We start from the raw sequence: 19,150 nt of genomic DNA, 5'->3' as shown, positions 1-19,150 counted from the left end.
TTCACCCTCAGGTAAGAGAATACACTTATTTCTCCCCACTGCATAACATGTACAGTAGGATAGACGCTTTTTTGGTTAGCCACCACTTGCTTACCTGGCATCCTACCTCTGAAGTGGGCCCTATGGATTGGTCGGATCATGCCCCTGTGTTTCTGACCCTTACATTTCCTAACTCGTTGCCTAATTTCCAATCCTGGAAACGTAATGACAATTTTCTACGGGATGCAGTATGCGTGGCAGCCATTAAAGATTCACTTACCGGTTTCTTTGAGGTTCATGAACATGAAGCTACTCCCTTGCCACTCCAGTGGGAGGCACTGAAGTGTGTCATTCGAGGGGTACCGATACAAAATGGGGCACGATTGAAGCGCGAACAGGGGTTTGCTATTGCACGTCTCTTGACTCAGATACGGGATCTGGAATCCTGTCAAACAGGTTCCATCCTCGCAGTTTTTTGCAGAGCTCACTACAGCGAGAGAATCCTTACGTTCTTTGATAGATCAGTCACACGCTCGGTTCAGGGATCGGATGCGCAAGCACTCCTACGAACATGCGGATAAATGCGGTAGGTCTCTGGCACGGATGCTGCATCCCCGCACACAAGAGTCATATATCCCTAAAGTTTCATTTCCATCGGGCGGTGAGGTTCATGACCCGGTTGGTATTACTGACTGCTTTAAACACTATTACTCGGCGCTATACAATATTAAAGGCCAATTTCATGATATGCAGGCAGAGGCGTTACGTGATAAAATCGACCGTTATGTTCATGATACTGCGTTGCCGTCCTTGGAGGAGGGGTGGCTTTGGAGCTTGAGGAGGATTTTTTGGAGCGTGCTATTGGAGAGTCACCCTTGGGCAAGAGCCCGGGGCCCGATGGGTTTAATAACACATTTTATAAGGCATTTAAAGTTCAACTGGCTCCTTTTCTGACGAAAGTCTTTAACTCAGTGTCCTCCTCGTGTCCCTTTGCGCCTCAATCCCTCGAGGCGCATATAACTCTCCTACCAAAACCAGGCAAGGATCCAACGTTGTGCGCAAACTTCAGGCCCATATCGCAAATCCATGTAGATGTGAAGCTTTTCGCAAAGTTCCCCGGTATTGCCTGGCTTGATCGTGGATGATCAGGTGGGGTTTGTATGTGGTCGGGAAGCGCAGGATAACACTAACAAAACCCTCCTTTTGACGTCATTCTGCCAAACCCGTAAGATACCAATGTGCTTACTCTCGGTGGATGCCGAAAAGGCTTTTGACAGAGTGCATGGAGTGTTCCTCCGCAGTGTTCTGACGCAGGTTGGCCTTGGCACCACTACGGTGGATAGGATAATGGCGTTATACCATAGACCTACAGCTCGAGTTCGTGTCAACGGACTGTTATCTGATCCTCGGTCTATTGCTAATGGCACGAGACAGGGGTGCCCACTTTCGCCTCTTTTGTATGTTTTGGTCATGGAACACCTGGCCGTGGCACTGCGGAACAAGCCTAATATTAATGGTATACGCGTTGGCTCACAGCATCATAAAATGGCGTTATACGCGGATAACCTCCTGGTATACATCACAACTCCCATGATTTCTTTGCCATCTTTGACGGAGGAGTTTTAGCGCTTTGGTCATTTAAGTAATTTTAAAGTCAATTACTCTAAACCGGAGGCCTTGAATATCTCTTTGGATCAACCTCTGGCTGCCCATCTCGCTCAGGTTTTTCCGTTCAAGTGGCAATCTACGTCCTTAAAATACCTAGGGGTACATGTCTCCACGCAACAGTCAGATCTGTATGCTTTGAATTATACGCCCATTCTACAGCGTACCCTGAAGGAATTGGCGGAATACGGCGGGAACCGCATGTCGTGGTTTGGGCGTATCAATGCGGTTAAAATGGATATCTTGCCCAAATTTCTATATATCTTCCAGACCGTCCCTATTGCCGTACCATCCAGTTTTTTCCAGGTTTTACATAGGGCCATAACCAAGTTTGTGTGGGGCTCCTCTAAGCCTCGTATCCGGTTTGCTGTCCTTAGCCGGCCAAAAGTAGACGGGGGCGCGGGTCTCCCAGGCTTTAAACAATACCATCAAGCTGCGATGATTATGAGAGTAGTGGATTGGTTCCATTCGGAGACAGGTAAGCAATGGGTGCGCATTGAAAAGGCTGTCTCCTCTCGCATGATCCTCTCTGCCGTGGCTGTCAGTCCTTCAGAGACAAACTCTTTCTCTACCTTTCCTCACACGTCAGTTTCTCATGGTATGGGAACGGATACTGGGTACTACGGGCCTTGTTCATCGCCCGGGTCCCTTGACTCCTCTATTCGATAACCCTTCCTTCCCTCCGGTGGAGGGTGTTGATACATTCCTCTGTTGGGAGAGAGGGGACGGTGGATGGTTGCCTGAGACCCTTACTCCGGACGGTGCCATGTTGCTAATGACTGCTGTATCTGCTGCCTGCCCGGGGAGACGGTCAATCTGGTGGTCCTATTTGCAGTTGCGGTCCTATCTCTCTTCCATGGGTGACTGTCTGGTATTACTACAGGATAAGACTCCTCTGGAACTCTACTTGCCCTTGCCCACAGCCCCGTCTCACGTGTTGTCCTACTTACATGGGATCCTGCCAAAATTTTATTTTTCTCAATTGTCCTTCAATGCTGCATGGGACGAGGAAATGGGGGTTAGACACTCTGAAGAGGAGTGGGGTACCGCTTTCTTTTTAGCCCATAAGTTACCGATGTCTTGTTTTGCCCAGGAGAAGAACTACAAAATACTTAGCAGGTGGTACCGTTGTTCGACCCTGTTACATAGGATATATCCTGATGTGTCTGCTGATTGTTGGAGGTGTGGGGGAGCTCCTGGAACTATGTTGCATATTTGGTGGGACTGTCCCATGCTACGTCCCTTTTGGGGAAAGATTTTTGATCTAGGCAACAAGCTTTTCCATACTGAGGTTCCGACCTCGGCTTCCATAGGCTTGCTTTCTATGGTTCCTGGATCATTCCCACACCTCAAAAAGGGGATCCTTCGACATTTCTTGACAGCGGCGAAAACGGTGATACCTCGTCACTGGAAGTCGCTGACGGAATGGGTGACGGAGGTGAACGGGATTATGAGGATGGAGGAGTTGCTGTCCGCTGATAGGGGCAAATCAGGGCTCTTCGTCCAAACTTGGGCGGTGTGGTCTGGATTCCGGGATGGTGCTGATCTACCTCTCTGGCTGGATGGAATGTTCTGAACGAATTATATAGCCTAACTGAGGCGCTTTGTCTGTATGTCTTTCCCCTTTGTTGTCTGGTGTTATGTGTTGTGTGTCCATACATTTAAAAGTGCTCTTATATGTGCCACTTCTCACTTTACTGGGGGGGGGCGGTCTCCCTGACTATTGCACGGTTTTGATGCGAACATGGTACAGTTATTGCCGTTATATCCCTCTTATCACTCAATTCTGATAGGTGGGCGGCTACCTCCTACGGATGTTCATATATATATATATATATATATATACACACACATATACACACACACACACATACACATATACAGTGAAGGAAATAAGTATTTGATCCCTTGCTGATTTTGTAAGTTTGCCCACTGTCAAAGTCATGAACAGTCTAGAATTTTTAGGCTAGGTTAATTTTACCAGTGAGAGATAGGTTATATAAAAAAAAAAAAGAGAAAATCACATTGTCAAAATTAGATATTTCTCTGTGCACAATGCAAATAAATATAAGTATTTGATCCCTTTGGCAAACAAGACTTAATACTTGGTGGCAAAACCCTTGTTGGCAAGCACAGCAGTCAGACGTTTTTTGTAGTTGATGATGAGGTTTGCACACGTTAGATGGAATTTTGGCCCACTCCTCTTTGCAGATCATCTGTAAATCATTAAGATTTCGAGGCTGTCGCTTGGCAACTCTGATCTTCAGCTCCCTCCATAAGTTTTCTATGGGATTAAGGTATGGAGACCGGCTAGGCCACTCCATGACCTTAATGTGCTTCTTTTTGAGCCACTCCTTTGTTGCCTTGGCTGTATGTTTCGGGTCATTGTCGTGCTGGAAGACCCAGCCACGAGCAATTTTTAATGTCCTGGTGGAGGGAAGGAGGTTGTCACTCAGGATTTGACGGTACATGGCTCCATCCATTCTCCCATTGATGCGGTGAAGTAGTCCTGTGCCCTTAGCAGAGAAACACCCCCAAAACATAATGTTTCCACCTCCATGCTTGACAGTGGGGACGGTGTTCTTTGGGTCATAGGCAGCATTTCTCTTCCTCCAAACACGGCCGTTTGAGTTAATGCCAAAGAGCTCAATTTTAGTCTCATCTGACCACAGCACCTTCTCCCAATCACTCTCAGAATCATCCAGATGTTCATTTGCAAACTTCAGACGGGCCTGTACATGTGCCTTCTTGAGCAGGGGGACCTTGCGGGCACTGCAGGATTTTAATCCATTATGGCGTAATGTGTTACCAATGGTTTTCTTGGTGACTGTGGTCCCAGCTGCCTTGAGATCATTAACAAGTTCCCCCCGTGTAGTTTTCGGCTGAGCTCTCACCTTCCTCAGGATCAAGGATACCCCACGAGGTGAGATTTTACATGGAGCCCCAGATCGATGTCGATTGACAGTCATTTTGTATGTCTTCCATTTTCTTACTATTGCACCAACAGTTGTCTCCTTCTCACCCAGCGTCTTACTTATGGTTTTGTAGCCCATTCCAGCCTTGTGCAGGTCTATGATCTTGTCCCTGACATCCTTAGAAAGCTCTTTGGTCTTGCCCATGTTGTAGAGGTTAGAGTCAGACTGATGAATTGAGTCTGTGGACAGGAGTCTTTTATACAGGTGACCATGTAAGACAGCTGTCTTTAATGCAGGCACCAAGTTGATTTGGAGCGTGTAACTGGTCTGGAGGAGGCTGAACTCTTAATGGTTGGTAGGGGATCAAATACTTATTTCTCTGTGCACAATGCAAATAAATATATATCATTTTGACTATGTGATTTTCTGTTTTTTTTATATAATCTATCTCTCACTGGTAAAATTAACCTAGCCTAAAAATTCTAGACTGTTCATGACTTTGACAGTGGGCAAACTTACAAAATCAGCAAGGGATCAAATACTTATTTCCTTCACTGTATATATTACATATTGTTGTTATACTATGAAACTTCACTTAATGTATTGCACTGCGTGCACATTTCTATTTTTTTGCAAAAAACGTGAAATGTTTATATATTGTTATATTTTCAAAATAAAAATCTTTGATAACGAAAAAAGAAAAACTAGAAAAATATGGTATAGTCACAATCGTAACAATCCATAGAATAAAGTTATCATATTAGTTATACTGAGCAGTGAACCCCAACAAAATAAATAAAATATAAACACGATGGCCAAATTGTTGTTTTAGCTGGCGCAGATCTCACTCTATGTGAGCAAGGCCTCCACCAATCAGACTTCCCCCTGCCCCCATTGGACCGCTGAAATACAAAAAAAATGTAATTATGAAAAAAAATAAAAATGACTCTCACCTCACTGCTCCTCGTGTCAACTTCTAACTCCACGCGGCTCATACAACGCACGGACACCGGGCAGCATCCGTACATTGTATCAGAGGCAGCACTGATGGCGTTGAAAGTTCTGCGTCACATGAGGCCCGGACAATGCACGGCCTCAGGACCTTGTAAGAGCCGCACTGGTGTGATGAGGGAGCCAGACGGGAGGAAAGACCGATGAGGGAAGTTTTTAATTATGGCCAAAGTGGGGTGGAATGGATGGCGCATGGCCATGGTTGTTACACCACAATTGTGGTGCACGGCCTAACCGAAAGCAGCAACAATGTGTTACACTTTTACAACTATTTAGACTGGCACATGAAATGCCAGTCTAAATAAAATGCCTCCATACAGTTACATGAAAACCTCCTGGTTGCCTGCAGTCACCACTAGGGCGAGTTAGAAGATTACCCCATACCGACTTATACATTCAACGACACTAAACGCCCAACGTTAGGCAAGGAACGAAAAGGTATATAAAAGGTTAACTCACCGATAACGATGCACAAAGACGCCTTTGAATAAGCCATTCATCATATTACCAATGTCTTCCAGGTTGGAGTGCATCTGTGCAGAGTAGGTACAAAGAAGTTATGGAATACCCGGGCTTCTATAATGGGCATCATGTGTAAGGACTGTCTACAGCTATGCCAATGTACATTATGAGACATACAAAAGATGAGCACGATCGCAGCAAATCCCTACGTGTGATCATAAGAAATGGAAATGTCCGGAATCAATTATTACCTAGACTGCAATGGTCTAATACACAAAGCAGAAAAATAGGGCTTGTCCACACCTTAAACGAGCAGACAATCCGCTGCGGAAAAACCTCACCGTTTCCTGCAGTTTTTTACTGTAGAAAATAGTGCGGATTTTGCTGCGTTTTCCAGAGATATCGTCACCATCTCACAGACCTGAATAAAACGCAGCAAAATCCAGTCCACTTTCCCCAGCAAAAATTGACCTGATACGGAACGAAAAATCAGCACCGCAGGTCAATTTCAGGACTGAATTTTTAGGCAGCGTGTGGATGATATTTGTACATTCTCACCCACTTTGCTGCTACGGTATTCTGCTGTGTATTTTCCATCTGCAATTCCGGACAGAAAATACGCAGCAATTCCGTTACGTGTGGAGGAGCCCGAACCCTGAAAACTGAGCTGGTTATAAAAAAAAAAACTAAATTTGGATGGAGTTTTTCCTGTAATTATATGTAAATTATATGTAAAATTCACTCCAGCATGCAACAAGAATGGTCCTATGATGGATTACCAAGACTAGGGCGAATAATCACTCGGTTGCGTTGGCAGCTTCCAATCAGCCACGCCACTGAATCTCTCAGCTCTCCAGCTGGCATTATATGTCACTTTGGTGGATGAACATCAGTCATGGCAGCAGCGGGGAGCCGATAAATGACCCAGACCGGCTACAGAACGCCAGGCAGCAGCCAAGTGCATACAAAAACTATATGTTCAGAATTTCTGATCCCGCACCTTAAAGATCCAGAGGATGCCGGATAACTCTGACTTTTACTTTACATGTATTTTTTTTAAAAAGAGAAGCGGTCCTGAAGCGAAACCGCATAACCAGGTTGCCACAATAATTATTTCCAGCAGTAGAACAAAATAGGAAATTCTTCTAAAGAAAAAATGACACTGTATTCTGCGCGAACACTTCATTCGTTGTGAAGCTTTCCATTCTTACAGATTTTATACACTTTATGGCCGTCTGATCATCCAAAACAAATGATCATTTGGCACTGCCTGGTCCATATTTAAGGAATTTTATTGTAAATGCGATCGAGTTACAAAAGGACTTCATAAAGCAAAGCTCACGGATTCCAACTTTCCACAGATGAATCAAACTGGTGCCGTGTCTTCCTTTTCACTAACGTAGTTGAATGTAAATGTCGTATTTATAGAAGAACTTTCCTAGAAGGTTGCTGTAAATTCTGTAATCCACGTAACATCAGCAGTGAAAGACGTGACAAACACTAATCTGCCCGTAATGATGGAGTGTCAGGCTCATGAATATTCATTTTCAGGCTCTTGCATATGCGCTTTTAATATTCCTTGCAGGGAAGCAAAAGATACGGATTCTGGAGGAGAATGGGAATTGGCCAACTTTCTTATAAAAGTGAATCATCATACCGTGTGGGCAAACGTGACATTTATATAAAGTAACTCATTGATTGTATAATGTCGCTGCCATATGTACCAGTTTACAGCCATGTGACCGCCTCTTAATATGCCGTACAGGAACCCGGCTATATAGGAGTGTCTCCACCACTGAGATTCTCGATCGGTGACTTACCGAGAAGTAAAAGACGAATTTGTAATTCTTTAAAGGGGTTGTCTGTCCAGCATATGATCGTGGGGGTCTGACACCCGCACCGATCAGATGTTCCGGCTACCTCCGGCACCAGAAGGCTCCGACCGCTGTATAACGGCTGGGCTGCAGCTCTGCTCCTATTCAAGTAAATAGGAGCAGAGCTGCAGTAACCCAGCACGGCCACTATACGGTGTACGGAGCCTTCTGCTTCCGGCACCGAACACTGTATAACTCCCGATGTCGGAGGCAGCTGATCGGTGCGGGGGTCTGGGTGTCGGACCCCCACTGATCATATACTGATGACCTATCATGTGGATAAGTCATCAGTATGAAAAACCGCCCCATGACCAGACAACCCCTTTAAAGGGTAACTAAACGTTCAACAAACTTCTGACATGTCATAGTGACATGTCAGAAGTTTTGATGGGTGGGGGTCCGACCACTGAGACCAACAAATCGCTAAAACTAAGCGGCAGAAGTGCTCGTGTGAGAGCTGTGTCACTTAGTTTCTGTTCGGCTTATATCATTTCTATTGAGTCTGTACACCTCTACACTAATTTTAGGAAAAAGTCAAATAGAAACGTAGCGGCTGAGCGTTCACACGAGCACTTCTGCCACTTCGTTTTAGGGATTGGTGGAGATCTCAGCGATCGGACCCCCACCAATCAAAACTTCTGACATGTCAGAAGTTTGTTGAACGTTTAGTTACCCTCTAATACTAGAGATGGGTAACGAAATTTGTCAACTCTAGAACCTCAACGATCCTCAGTATCTAGAAATGGCTGAAACCGTGCTCAAAAGGTCAGCAAATAGATTTACTCCTCTTTACGGCTACATTCAGACGTCTGTAACATGGCACTGGACAGAATCAATATATCTAGTGCCAAGAACAGGATGAGATCCCATCATATAGAATCCGGGGGCCCCTCCTACGGCTGAACATGGTATTCATGGGGAAGTCAGGTGTAATATAGCAAAGTCCCATGCAAAAAAAACAAACACTACAAGATATTTATAAAAAATTAGGGCAAAGAAACAAATGCGGTGACCAAGAAGATTGCAGCTATCAGGTTTCCACAGCATGTGGGAAAATAAAACCTGCAACCCAATTGGTTGCTGTTGACAAATAACCCCCCTTTTTTTTCCCACTTTGCCCTAACTGCGTACATCTTAAAAAGGGACAGGAGTTAAAGGAAAGCTCAATCCTTCTATCCCATCGCCAGTGATCTCTATAGAATTCTACAAATTAAAAAAAAAAAAAAGGTAACATAAGCCAAATAGTTCTCTGGGTTGACACATTATTGGTATGGATTGTTGCAATACATCCTGTCCTTGCCCAGTACAATAGGGGGCACGGAAGAGCATGGGGTATACGGTGCTGCTACTAGAAGTTGGAAACTAAGCCATAAGTGTTAGGTCCTCCTGCGCAGCCTATACCTCTTTTGCAGCAGTTGGTGAGCCAGAAACAGACACGTCAACAGTAAACTAGATAAAAACACTAGTAAGGCCTCGTTCACATCAGCGCCGGGTTCCGTTCACGGGTTCCGTTGCAGCTTTCAGTCAGAGGAACCCATGAACGGAAAGACAGACGGAAACCATAGCTTCCGTTTGCATTACCATTGATTTCAATGCGAATGCTTCTGTTGCAAATGGCTTTCGTTTGTCTCCATTCAGTAAGGTTTCCGTTTTTTTTCTATGAAACATTAGCGTAGTAGACCGCGCCATTATTTCTGAAAAAAAAAAAATGAAACCTTACTGAACGGAAGCATTACCATTGATCAATGATAAGCTTAAGCTTCCGTTTGGCTTTCCGTTGATGGGATCTTTAGACGGAAAGCTGCAATGAAACCCATGAACGGAAAAGCAATGCTGATGCGAACAGGCCCTAAGAAACCAAGTGCGGGGTCAGAACCAAAGGCAACAAGAAACCACCCACAAGGACCAGTAAACACTGAGAAAAGAAACTGGGTTATTGTTGTATTCTCTAATGAACTGGGCGAGAAAAGGATTTTTCTCACTTGTGACCCGTGGGGGGGGGGGGACGGGTGAGCAGAGACTTACGCCGACGACACAGAATTCCAGAGGGAGGGAACAAGATCCAGAAACCAAAGAGACTGCATGGGCAACCCCCTAAAACATGTTCGCACATCTGGTTTAGAACCAAAAGGTCTTCGAAAAAAGATGTATAGGGCTGAGACCTGCCCTTCAAGAGAGCTAAAGGCCAAACCCGATGTTCAAGCCACCTTGAATAAAAGACAAGATCCTGGACATAGAAAAGTGGATGACGCTCCTCACGCCAGCGGAAAAAGACTTGGGTCCTATGGTAATGCGTACCATGCCCGCTGAGGCTAGTCCGGGTCCACCAGGATTGTTGGGACGCCTTCCACTTTGATTAGCCTGACAATCCGTGTGAGAAGTGGTAGGGGGGGGCTGTACCGGAGGCTGAAACGAGCCCAGGGAATGACAAGAGCTGCACAAGCCAGAGGGTCCTGCATCGTTGTCAGACACCGGGAGAGTTTGTGATTTTAAACCTTGATGGCAACAGGTTTTTGTCTGGGATTCCCCCCTGAATGCGCAGTTGGTTGAAGGAGTCCTGATGAGGAGACTATTCCCCTGGATCTAGACGTTCTCAGCTGAGGAAATCGGCCATTCGGTTGTCCACCCCTGGAAAGTGGACTGCAGGGAGGAGCCGGAAAGTATTTTGGCAGACTCCGATATCACTGCTAAACTGCCGGTCCTGCCCTGATGGTTCAGGTAGGAGACCGCCATGACATTGTCTGACTGGATATAAAAAGGGTAGACGCACCAGCAGGGGCGTCCAATGGAGAAGGGACAGGCCCACTTTTTCTGGCGACCAGACACCTTGTACTGTCAGGAGTTAGAAGAGGGGCCCTTGACCAGGATCTCGTACATGTGCGGAATTATCGAGATTACCCTGGACCATAAAAGTACAATGACCGTGCCGAGGATCTTCATGAAAACACGAGGAGCTGTCGCAGACCAAAAGAGCCACAAACTGAGATAGTTTGGAGACTGAACTGCAAATCAAAGGAAGCGTGGTGGGCTAGATAAATCGGAATGTGAAGGTAGGCGTCCTGGATACCCACTGAGGGGAGAAATTTGCACGGTTTCATGGAGGCCATAACCATTCTCAGCGACTCCATCTGAAAACGTTTTACCTTGACATAACGTTTAAGGCACTTCAAGTCCAAGATGGGGCGAAAAGTCTCTTCTTTTTTAAGAACCATTAAAAAATTGGAATGGTGGAACCTCTCCTGAGGAACAAGTAGGATTAGGTCTGGAAGAAGAGAGTCAACAGCATGAAAAAAGGCAGAAGCTCTGGAGAGGTAAAGCAGGGACTAAAAAACTGAAGGTGATTTCAGTTTTGTAGCCCATAAAGACTACCTCGCAGAGCTATGTGTCTGATCCAATAGCCCTGAAAAAGGAGGAGCCGGCCAAAGTGGAAGCCGGCCTTCAGGCAAACGTGGTCCTGTCCGATCCCTGGAGGGCTGAGGATGCAGGGTCCGGCTGAGTAGACTTCCTCGTGGAACAAAGGCTAATGAAGCAACAAGAATGAAAACCAGACTACTTGGTGGAGCCGAATACCAGGGCCTACTTTTAGGCAAATGTTAGCAGCTCTCTCTGGTAGCCTCCGAGACGAGCTTGTCCAAATTTAAACCAAAGAGACCAGAGCCAGTGAAGGAGTACCTTAAGTGAGCGTTTGGAAGCTGGAACCGCTGCCCAAGATTTTAGCCATAGAGTGTGGTGGATAGACACAGTTGAGTGTCATGGAGCGCGTAAGTAGCTTTCCTGCGTCTAGAGAAGCTTCTCAGAGATACTTTCCAGAGTAGGATAGCTGGTGGGCTACAGTCCCAAAATTATCCTGGGAGGCCCTATACATAATACCATGGCGAAGACAACGGGCATAGGAAGAGCGGCAGCCTTGACCAGGCGGGAGACATGAGGATCCACCATATGGAGAAACGGTCCACCTTAGGAAAGGAACATCAGATCCAGGCGTTCGTGTGGAGTAAAACACCTGTCCGGGAGCTTCCACTCTTTGGAGCGGACCATGTCAAAATCTGAATGGATGGGTCAAGGAAAAACAACAAACAAAAAATGGAAACCGCAGAACCTGCAGAAAGCAGGGAACTCTCCATCCTACGAACACGAAGCTAAAACGGATTAGTATCTGCAGAAAGGGATAGGCTGTGTAGGAGGAGGTAACACTTTTGGCTTAGTGTACGCCTCCTAGTGGTAGAAGCATATACCCCATAGTATTCTTTGTCGCCCAATCACACACATATTTTACAAATATTTGGTTTTAGATAATGGAAAATTGTACCACAGAAAACGCATACCCATTACTTCTATCATAATCACCTCGGTCATCTTTTCAACGAACGTCTCCAGCCTCTCTGAGGATCTTTTCTCTGGACTCTTCGCTCTCTCCACATTGAACTGACGCTGGCTCGTGTTTAGGTGATGTTTTAGGTCCCTCGCTACATTCACTAAAGCGGTCATCAGTTTCATGGCTAGAAAGAAAAAATTATATAAAAAAAAAGTGATGTTTAAAAGCAAGTACGAAAACAGAAAGGAAGAAAATTGGATTTTTGTACTCACTGTAAAATCCTTCTCATTGGATTCATTAGAGGACACAGCACCGTGGTTATATGCCGCTAGGAAGTGGAAACTGGGATAAAAAATAAGTGTTGCCTCCTCCTATGCGGGCGTACCCCTCTTACAGACAACAGGCCAATCAGCAGTGGGAGGAGAAAATATGACCCGCATAATAAAAGTGAACTAGGGAACAAAAACGTCCTGGGACAAACTCAACCAAACTACTATAAAGTCTGTATCCAGCAGGGACTCCTAAAAAAGGTGTCGGGATCCAAGTACCCCAAATATGAGGTAAGGATTTTAAGGGAAGTACACAAAGCAGTCCCAGAGGATGGTAAAATAAAAGACTAGCAGCTTGGAGTATCTTGCGTCCCGGGCTCATATCAGTTGCCATGGTATGAACCTGGTAGAATTTGCTGAAAGTAAAAGCCCTTTTACACCGGCCGACATTCGGCCTGTGCAGCGAGCGCCGATCAATGAGACATCGTTGATCGGTGCTCGCTTGCTCCTGTCACACAGAGCTACGGATGGGGACGAGCGGTCGTTACTCTGATCGCTCGTCCCCATACATTGTCGGCAGCACGTCTACTTTTTTAATACGATACGACCAGCAATGATCGAGCGTTTGCTCGTCCATCTGCTGATCGTTCTCCTGTTTACACAGGGCAATTATCGGCAACAAACGTTCTATTAACGCTAGTCTGCCCGATAATCGTCCTGTGTAAACCCCCCTTAAGAACTAAAGCCTTGTAGACCTGAGCGGTTGACACCTGATGCGGCACCGCCCAAGATGCCGTAACAGCTCCGCGTGGCAGTTATCCGAAAGGGAGGAACCTTGCCCTTGGACGGATAGAATTTTGTGATCATAGACCCAATTCAACTGGTAGATTTAGAGGCCTAAAGACTCTTGCGAGGACCTTCAGGAATAATAGCCTGACCAGCGGAAGATCTTAGTAGCAGCAAGGTAACTGCGCAGCCCTAACCACATCAGGACTGTGATAAGAGACTGCTCCCAAGGATGGGAAGCTTATCAGAAAAAGTGGAGACCTATGTCCACCTTGTTCTGGAAGGCAGAAAAGAACAGGCCGTAATACCACCTTGTCCTTTTTAAGCACGAGGAAGGGAGGGTATAGAGGATAGGGCAGCTAGCTCCGAAATTTTCAGGATACAAGTAATGGCCACAAGAAATGCAACCTCTTAGGAAAGGACCCAGAGGCCTCGAATAAAAGGGAGGCTGTTCAAAGGGAGACCTGAAAAACATCCAGGACCAAATTAAGATCTGAGAGCAATGGGACAGTGGAAGGGGAGGGGGGGGGGCAGCGCAATTAGCCACGCAAGAAAATCTTAACCGGAGAGCAGAAGGCCAGGGTACGTTAGAATCGATAGAGCAGAAACCGGACCTTCATGAGATGCAGAAACCGAAGCCATTCGGATGAATGATTGGACTGTCTGGGGGCAAAACACAGCAAACAGAGAACTGGGCTGACTGCTTGGGAACTTTGCCTTACAGCGAGTACAAGCAAAGAGATTGCAACAGCCAAGGGGTCTGACTGTTTGTAGGGGAAAAAAATTATAAAATGAAATACGGCCCTGAAAGGGACTGGCTAGGAAGGGGGGGGGGGGAGTGCTAGTCCTGTGGGGAGCAAAAGAGGCAGTACAGCCCACAGGGCTTTCCTAACGGAGCCTTGTGCTTTGTCCTGTCAGGATATCCAAGCGTTGGCTGCGGAGGAGACTATAGAGGAGTCTGCTGGAGCCGTGTGCCGGGAGCTGCATCAGGGGAGGAAGGATAAAGTTCCTCCCCACAGAGAAAAGAGAGTTTCTTTCTTTGTAATCACCGTAAATTCTCTCTCCGTCGTAGCGTTTATTGGGGGACAAGTCAACCCATGAGTACTAGCTGCTGCCACGAAGAAAGTTACTTCATCCCACGTAGGTTATACACAGCCCACAGATCCAGAGCTAATCAGTTTGTGACTGAGCAGTAAGAGAAGCAACAGAAAATAGAGATCAGAACACCAAAGAACAAAGAAAAAAAAACCCAAACATACCTCAGAACAATGAGACGGATGTTTCCCCAGACAATGAAAGCTACTAGAATGATTTTAGAGTGAGCACAAAATAACCCTATTTTCTTGGTTGCTTCATTGGGGGACGCATAGGACATCATTAAAGAGGCTCTGTCACCAGATTTTGCAACCCCTATCTCCTATTGCAGCAGATCGGCGCTGCAATGTAGATTATGACCATTTTTGTAGTTATGCAAATGAGGCTTGCAAAAGTACAACTGGGCGTGTATTATGTGCGTACATCGGGGCGTTTTTACTTCTTTTACTAGCTGGGCGTTCTGACGAATCAGTATCATCCACTTCTCTTCAGAACGCCCAGCTTCTGGCAGTGCAGACACAGCGTGTTCTCGAGAGATCACGCTGTGTCGTCACTCACAGGTCCTGCATCGTGTCAGACGAGCCGGCACCAGAGGCTACAGATGATTCTGCAGCAGCATCAGCATTTGCAGGTAAGTAGCTACATCGACTTACCTGCAAACACCGATGCTGCTGCAGAATCAACTGAAGCCTCTGGTGTCGATGTGTCCTCGCTCGTCTGACACGATGCAGGACCTGTGAGTGACGTCACAGCGTGATCTCTGGAGAACACGCTGTGTGTCTGGACTGCCAGAAGCTGGGCGTTGTGAAGAGAAGTGGATGATACTTCTCGTCAGAACGCCCAGCTAGTAAAAGAAGTAAACACGCCCCGATGTACGCACATAATACACGCCCAGTTGTACTTTTACTTTTAAACACGCCCAGTTGTACTTTTGCAAGCCTCATTTGCATAACTACAAAAATGGTCATAACTTGGCCAAAAATGCTCGTTTTTTAAAAATAAAAACATTACTCTTATCTACATTGCAGCGCCGATCTGCTGCAATAGCAGATAGGGGCTGCAAAATCTGGTGACAGAGCCTCTTTAAGCAGTCGTTCGGGATGGAAAGGCAAAAGAGATAAGCTTAGGCGCAAGTCTGTGCCACCGCTGCCTGGAACATCTTACGAGCTAATGCGCATACGCTGATGCAAATTTAGACCCTGGCACATTTAGAATAGGTATGATTGTAGGAACAAGTAGCCTTGCGAACCTGAAGAGAACAAGCTTGATAGTCCACTGTCCAGGAAGCGCCGAGCAGATGGCTAGTGAGCCGTATTCCTGGAAGGAGGCTCCTGTGATGGCTGAGCGGATCCGACAAGATATGGTCGCCTTAGAGGCTGGCAACTCCTTAAGCTTAAGAATGCAGTTGAAGTCCCTTCATCCTGACAACCCTACACTTATGATGAAGGGGACGTCCTAGCACCTGAAACAAAGAGGTAAACGGCCAGATGCAGGTGGAGAGCCCCCTCCCTGGGGTGCGAAGGTGAGGGATAGGAAGATGAACGTACGAACTCCACATTAAGGTGGAAGTGGAGACGACCATGTCCTGGTGAGGGATCAAAAGAGGAGAGCAATAGGAATGAGAAGTCAACCAAGAGAAGCATCTGATGGAGGTCACAGCAAGGAAAGCAACATCACAACCTATAGAGGCGCAGTGACGCATCTCTAAAAGACTCAAAAGGCAGGACACTGGGGGGCGTCCAAGAGCAGGTTAAGGTCCTAAGGGGGGCAGGATGTCTGCATGGGCAGGAAAATTAATGCACGACCCCCTGGAGAAAAGTTTTGATACAGGATTAGAAGCAAGAACCACTGAAAAAGAAATGACAGGGTCCTTTAAGGAGCTAGTGACCAAAACAGCATCCAAACCAGACTGGAGAAATAAAAAGAGATAGTGGGGATCAAGGACACCATGGAAAAAACCTGCTCTTCCTTACACCACCCAAAAGAAGCTTTCCAGATACGGTGGTAAATGCGTGGAGAGCACGACTTCCTTGCCCGGATAATGGTCCGCGTGACTTGTACTGAAAAATCTTTGGCCTTCAGGACTGTGGCTTCAACAGCCATGCCGTTTAACAGACTGACTGCAAATTCGGGTGGAAGAGGTAACCTGGGAAAGCAGATCAGGGTAATCCGGAAGTCGCAAAGGGGCGTCCGTTGACCATGTCCGCATCCCAGAAGTGTCCGAGCCAAATCGGAAGCCACCAAGGAACCCCTTCCGCTTTGATCTTCTGGAGCGCTTATGGTAGGAGAGATGCAGGGAGAAGAGTGGGAGAAGAGAGAAGGGGGTCCTAAGAATCACTACCGTTCGTTGTGACTGCAAAAGGAGTGCAAGCTCTGGAGACACCGATATGTAAATAACGGAGGGAGTTCGAACAATAATTTTACATGGGACCGTGTTTGTGAAGACTTTCCTATAACATGCTGCACGTTTGGGAAGGTGAAAGGTCCTCTTTAAGACGATGGCGGAGTAAAGACGTTGAGGCCCGGAGAGGGCACTTTTTCAGTGCTCATCTGCCCAATTTTTCACTTCGGGAATGTGGACTGCAGAGATTGCTGGTACATAGCGTTCCACCCAGGAGAGGGTTAGGGCTGCTTCCTTCACGGCGACTGTGCTGCGGGTGCCACCCTAGTGATTAATGTAAGCCGTGGCCGTGGCCTTGTCCAGCGTCTCTTCAGGTCAAGGTTGCCTTGTGAGCTCTGCTTTGGAAACGGTGCGACTCGGCTGAGCATGGGGTTGCCAAGAGGGACGTGGTTTGAGACGGTTTTGTGACATGTACAGGTAAAGCACATAAAGACCATATACATCATCTGTACTTGCCCAAAATCACAGCATTTTGAAGTAAACCGAGTGCGATTTTTGACGCACAGTCCTCCGCTGTCAGGCCATTACAAGGCTTGGCCGCATAATGTACGGGCACTCTAAGAAATTATAGAGAACTGTCACCATATTTATACTGTCCTATCCGAGGGCAACAGAGTGGTGCCAGGGACCTGGATTCAGAAGTGTATTTCTCATCTTATAATATTCAATTGCTTCATAAAATCAGTCTTTTTCCTGTAGCACGAGCCGAGCAAGGAGTCCTCTCAATGATCAACTCGTACTCAGGAGTCCTGGATATTCATGAGCGGCCACTAACTCCATCCACCCACCGCTGCTTGATAGCGTTCTTCCCATGCACAGTATAGGGAGAAAGCAGTCATCCAGCAGCCGGGGGCAGGGCTAGCCGCAGCTCATCCAATACAAGCTGCTAAAGAAAAAAAAAAAATTATATTAACGAAAATTACTAAACGCTGAAAAGAGAGTGATACAGCGCAGCATAAGCCTGGTGACAGATTCCCTTTAAACACTTAGAAAACTAAAATTAATTGGCTGTGTACTATAAAGTGGTTTTCCTAGGATGGACATTTATGACAGATCCACAAGATATTTCATAAACGTCCGATATATGTGGGTCCCACCTCTGGAAGCCGCACCTATCTCTAGTACGGGGCCCCCTAGCACTGTCTCCCGGCCACTTCCTGATTACATGGTCGGGAGTTGCGGAAACAGTAACTCGCGGAGCTACGCCGTTTCCGTAAATCCCATAGAACTAAATAGTAGTTACGAGAACAGTGTAGCTCTCATGCTACGTTGCTTTCGTAACTGCCAAATCACTACTATGGGAGTTACGGAAACAGCGTAGCACAGCGAGTTACGCTGTTTCCGCAACTCCCTGACCCATCAGAAAGTGGCCGGGAGGCAGCGCGAGCACAAAAAGCTAGAACGAGGTTTAGGGGGCCCCGTACTAGAGATCTGACATCTATGACATGTCCTGTGGATATGTCACTCATGGGAAAACCCCAGCAGTGCTAGATTGGTACAACGGACACTAATCTGTAGAATAGAAGGCAGTCAACGGCGCTTTCTGTCCCTAACATCTGCAATTGATATCCAGCACATTGCTCGGTTTTCATCTACACATAAGTAAGGTGACAGAAGTATATGCTGGATGCTCTACAAATGTTCCCCTTATTTTGGCAGGATCAGTGACACTTAGGCCATTGTTTTATATCTTGAATAAAACAAATGCAATCAAAAAGGAAGAAAAATAGGTGACAGAAACACCAAGGCTGCTCTTTCTAAGTCAGAAGAAGGGGGTGTCAGCAGAAGCAGCGGCGATTAGTAAAACCCTGAGGAACAGATGGCATAGCAGAAATGTGTAAGATTTATTGCTCATCGCCCCTTGCTTTGTGGTGTCCTCCCTCAGCCGGAGAACAGCTGATACAGATCCATCCCTAACATGCTACCAAGACGATGACCAGCTTCAGGTATTTTTTTTCGATTTCATATTTCAGTCAACAATTGTTGATTTCCTGAAAGCTTGTTCATTCTTTGAAGGAAGGGGAGATAAACAATAGCCAGTGGTGTGCGGTGCCGCTTATCCAATGGAAAAACAAAAAGATCAGGAAAATCCAGACTGTTACATTTGTTTTTACATCGGTCTGGCATCTTAGATTATTAATGGGAACCCCTAAATAGTTCTAAGGTCTAGTGGCTGAACTTTGCAATAACATTTTTCTCTCACCATCAAACGCTTTATTAGTCTGCCCTAGCAATGATAAAACAATGGCAGGTGAAAGATACATGTGGCTTTAAAGCGGCTCTGTCACCAGATTATAAGTGTCCTATCTCCTACATAATCTGATTGGCGCTGTAATGTAGACAGCAGTAGCTTTTATTTTGAAAAACGATCATTTTTG

At 46.2% G+C, this 19,150-nt stretch overlaps 1 protein-coding gene across 9 annotated transcripts in view; it reads right to left on the bottom strand.

The window, feature by feature from the left end:
• The window catches only part of STAG3 (STAG3 cohesin complex component), a 165,043-nt gene that overhangs the window by 128,788 nt on the left and 17,105 nt on the right, over positions 1-19,150 (bottom strand). For 8 of the 9 annotated variants that reach the window (XM_075859212.1, XM_075859205.1, XM_075859204.1 and 5 more), the window contains exons 8-9: positions 12,254-12,405; positions 6,030-6,103 (exon numbers count right to left, since the gene is read on the bottom strand). In XM_075859212.1, coding sequence (XP_075715327.1) covers positions 6,030-6,103; positions 12,254-12,405 — 226 coding nt within the window. The remainder of the gene's footprint in view (positions 1-6,029; positions 6,104-12,253; positions 12,406-19,150) is intronic. The other variant, XM_075859213.1, reaches the window with a different exon arrangement.

This window comes from Rhinoderma darwinii, chromosome 3 (genome assembly GCF_050947455.1).
Source record: "Rhinoderma darwinii isolate aRhiDar2 chromosome 3, aRhiDar2.hap1, whole genome shotgun sequence".
Classification (NCBI taxonomy): Eukaryota; Metazoa; Chordata; class Amphibia; order Anura; family Rhinodermatidae; genus Rhinoderma; species Rhinoderma darwinii.
Note: the sequence above shows the minus strand (reverse complement) of the source record. Positions and strands in the feature narration are given on the sequence as shown.